At 29.0% G+C, this 4,185-nt stretch overlaps 1 protein-coding gene across 1 annotated transcript; it reads left to right on the plus strand.

Annotated features, from left to right (window-relative positions):
* The first annotated feature begins 1,802 nt into the window (after window positions 1-1,802).
* LOC145092645 (ubiquitin-conjugating enzyme E2 variant 1B-like) lies at window positions 1,803-3,936 on the plus strand. The gene is made up of 5 exons (XM_079030607.1): window positions 1,803-1,959; window positions 2,789-2,928; window positions 3,032-3,157; window positions 3,263-3,389; window positions 3,671-3,936. The coding sequence occupies exons 1-5, from the start codon at window positions 1,920-1,922 to the stop codon at window positions 3,727-3,729; spliced, it is 492 nt and encodes a 163-aa protein (XP_078886733.1). The 5' UTR covers window positions 1,803-1,919; the 3' UTR covers window positions 3,730-3,936.
* Window positions 3,937-4,185: the final 249 nt, after the last annotated feature.

Raw genomic sequence — 4,185 nt, forward strand, 5'->3', positions numbered from 1 at the left:
ATGTTAATTAATAGATGACAAAAAATTGAATTTTTTGTTATAATTAGTTTTTTTGGATAAAAATAAACTTAAATATTGAAAAAAAACAATAAAATGAAGTGAGTTTTTTCGAAAAAAAAGTTTTTTTTTATATATCAATATAGATCTCTATGGAAAGAGAACGAAAGATCATGAACCATGGTATGTTCGGTTTTTTTTTTTTTTTTTTTTTTTTTTTTTTTTTTTTTTTTCGGATAAAAAACGTGATTTAAAAAAATAATTAAACGAAAAAAGAGGTGAATTTTTTCAGTAATGAGGTGAGTTTTATAGTATAATTCGGTGTATGTGTGTCCAATGTACAAATGTACATCCATTTCCTTGGCTGTTGATGACTTTAAATTTTGACGCTCGCGATTGGTTTTTTATAAAAAAAAGAATTATAATTATGGATATTATCTAATGTACATACAATTATGAAAATCATTTAATATCTATCTTTGTTTAATTAAATAATTAATTAATTTTACTAAATTTCTATTGTGTATTTTAGCACACAATAATTATAAGAAACACATGAACCTAGTCCTCTCTCTCTCTCTCTCTCTATATATATATATATATATATATATATATATATATATATATATATATATATATATATATATATATATAGACTTAAGTTCACATGTTTTCACTATCTATTGTGTGCATGTATGATTAATTCTGTACCAATCATTTTAGTTATTTTAAGAAAGTAATTAATGCATATTAAATACTGAATATGTAATTAATATGCATTATATCTTCAACATGTAATATGCATTAATTAATTTTTTAAAATAACTAAAATGATTGGTCCAGAGTCAATCATACATGCACATAATAGATAGTGAAAACAAAATAACCTAACTCTCTCTTTCTCTCTCTCTCTCTCTCTCTCTCTCTCTCTCTATATATATATATATATATATATATATATATATATATATATATATATATATATATATATATATGCGAACCCATTCCATAAATGTTTTATAGGTTTTATATATATAGTGGGAAACATGTTTATGAGGACATCCTTAAGATGTGACCCATTGACATTTTGAGGGCAAGTTGTCTAACATCATTATCCATTTGTTGTTCTCCATCAAGTTTATCCTATCAAATTCTAGATGATATGGTTGGACTGGGCCGATTCTAGTATTTTGTTGTCATAAATGATGCACTATGTAGTAGTATGATACTGTTAAGCCTAAAATTATTACGATAACATAAATACACAAACAATCACACCATAATACTTTTCTCACATCTAAACTTTAATGTTTTTCATCTTTTTTTTTTTATTTTTTTTATTTTTATTTTTTTTTATTTTTTATACACACACAAGAATTACTTTTATGAAAAGTTTCATTTGCAAGTTTTCGATCTGGTTACTAAATACCTTTTCATTTAAGATATTTATGACATTTATTGTGGGTCTATAAACTTTCTTTAACTTTTATTTGATGAAAAGTTTTTAGGCATCTAATCTAATGTAGATATTTAAGCATCAAAATCAAGTCACTTAATAAAGCAAAGGGTAAGGGCGATATTGACATATTTGCCACATTTTCTTAACAAGTCACACCTATTGAATGTCCTTTACAATTTCACCTACAAACTTCAAGGACCATATTTGTTAACCTTAAATACCTTAGGGACTTCAAATTAAGAATGCCTATTACCAATCCATTTCCTACTTCTTCCAGACCATGGTCGCATCAAAGTATGCATAAAAAACTTGTACACTTGCTCGCTAAGAAACCACAAAGCTTCTCAATGGACAGATGAAAACCGTTGCAAAGACATTTGTCAGAGAGTTTCTATGACCAGTCCTTGATAGACTTGCTGTGTTAATAAGCTCGGAGACAGAAACCCTAGGAGCGTGCCATAGAATGCAGCAAGAGATGGCGTCGGAGGTATCAACGGTCATCGGTATGTTTCTAATGTCTTGTAATCTTCCGCTATGATTCTGCAAATTCGTAATTTGTTGTTTACTTGTTCTCACGCGGAGATATTTACTTTAAAGTTGTTTAATTCCTTGGTTTTGAAGATTTTAGGTTCTTAAATTTGTTCGGATTTGTTGAATTAGTGAATGACAGGGGTATCACTTAACTATTCAGGTGCAGATTCATATAATTTTTGCGATTAATCGGTGGATTCAAGCTATATATTTTATAATTATCTATATGCTTGTTCTAGTGTATAAACGTAGTTGCTATACTAATTCTCCATCTTCCGGTTTGGAATTCTCTTAATGAAACCAGTTATTGAAATTTCAACGAACGTACTTGTGTTTTTGCTGCAAAATATCCATTGTTGTAGGGGAAGATGCTAAAAACACTATAGTTTCCACGAATGAGCAATTTTGGACTGATTGTGAAGAAGGTAATTGGGTAAATGCTCAAACGTATACAGGCTCTTATCCATTCGTATTGCACAGGGGTACTGTTATTGTGTTATTGTCTGCAATTAGGCAAAAACTCAAAAACAATAGTTCCAAAATTCGATAGAGGTTTAGGTAGAGGAATGTTTGCTCATTCATCAATCATCATAAACAAGACATGATTATTATACTGCAACAGATTATTTTTTTTCTTTCTTTTACAGAATGGATTCTAATTAAGTGATCAGCATATACATGTTGTTGTGTGTATATACATAATATATATTGTATTGTTGATGATACATGATACATGTTCTAATTGAGTAGTTATTTCTTATATAAATTGTAACTATTCATAATGATTTGTGTTGAATTCAGTTCCTAGGAGCTTTAGATTACTAGAAGAGCTTGAAAGAGGAGAGAAGGGAATTGGTGATGGAACTGTCAGCTATGGAATGGATGATGCCGATGATGTCTACATGCAGTCTTGGACTGGAACCATCATTGGTCCTTCTCATGTAATCTTTCTCAATTCCCTTTTAATTTTCTGTTATTATGTCAATTTAATTTTATATTATCACCTTATAAATTTATATAAATCTCATTGATTACATATCTCAGACTGTTCATGAAGGGCGTATCTATCAACTTAAACTATTTTGTTGCCATGAGTATCCAGAAAAACCACCAAGTGTCAAATTTCAATCGCGAATAAACATGAGCTGTGTGAATCAGGAGACTGGTGTGGTGTGTACTATTTATTTTTAGTTTTATATATGACAATTGACTCGATATGTTTTATTTTTATTTTTATTTTTTAAATAATGTGACAATGGTGTAAAATTTTGTCAGGTGGAACCTTCTCTTTTTCCAATGCTTTCTGATTGGCAAAGAGATTACACAATGGAGGATATATTGACTCAACTCAAGAAAGAAATGACATCTCCACAGAACAGAAAACTCACTCAGCCTCCTGAAGGTGTGTATTGTGAAACTTGTTATTTTGAATGTGAGGGTAAAATGGTCATTTAGTCTCATCCAAATGATCTGTTCAGTGTAGAGAAAAAAACAAACCTTACGTGCTATGTATACAGTATTTTATCCAGACAAATATCAGTATCCATTATAAAAAAATGGAATACTTCAACCAAAATTTATAAAAGTTACAAAAAACTGCATCATTTAAAGTAATTATTATTAATTTACAAGGAATATATTTGATAAAGTGATGATACTTATAAAAATATGGTGTTGTTGCAGGAAATGATGAGGGGAGGGTGGACCCAAAGGGACTAGTGCTAAGGTGTTGTATTCTGTAAGTAGTAAAGGCATCTGATGCTATTTATTATATTATATTATATGATATGATATGATATTATATATGATATGGTGTATATAGTTGTTGTTGTTAAATTTTACCTAAATTAACCCAATGTTGGTTTAAATGTAATCATCAACATGTTTAATGTCATGTCCCCATGTCAAAACTCAAAACAATCCCTTTGAGTTTGACTGGATTAATTTAATGTCTTGTTTTGCTAATAATCCTTTTATCTTCTGTTACTCTTCTTTTTTCTTGTTAATGAATTGAACTGAATTGAACTGCACGACTAGTGATGGCTCTCTGTGAAAGGTATTTTTGGTATTTTAAAGTAATTTTTTTATTAAGTTATATGTTTAGTCCAGTTTTCCTGAAATTAAAATAATTTTTGGTTTACATATTCTTATGCTATTAATGCTTTGAAAGGATTGGGGGATATTGATCATGTTGAGAG

The sequence above is a fragment of the Lactuca serriola genome, chromosome 3 (assembly GCF_051521515.1).
Source record: "Lactuca serriola cultivar US96UC23 chromosome 3, Lser_US96UC23_V15, whole genome shotgun sequence".
NCBI lineage: Eukaryota > Viridiplantae > Streptophyta > Magnoliopsida > Asterales > Asteraceae > Lactuca > Lactuca serriola.

Excerpts from the sequence above, each read along its gene's own strand:
- LOC145092645 (XM_079030607.1), top strand. The coding sequence starts at position 1,920 with ATGCAGCAAGAGATGGCGTCGGAGGTATCAACGGTCATCG. Across the intron at positions 3,158-3,262 it reads TGAATCAGGAGACTGGTGTG|GTGGAACCTTCTCTTTTTCC; the intron begins GTGTGTACTATT and ends AAATTTTGTCAG. Across the intron at positions 3,390-3,670 it reads ACTCACTCAGCCTCCTGAAG|GAAATGATGAGGGGAGGGTG; the intron begins GTGTGTATTGTG and ends GTGTTGTTGCAG.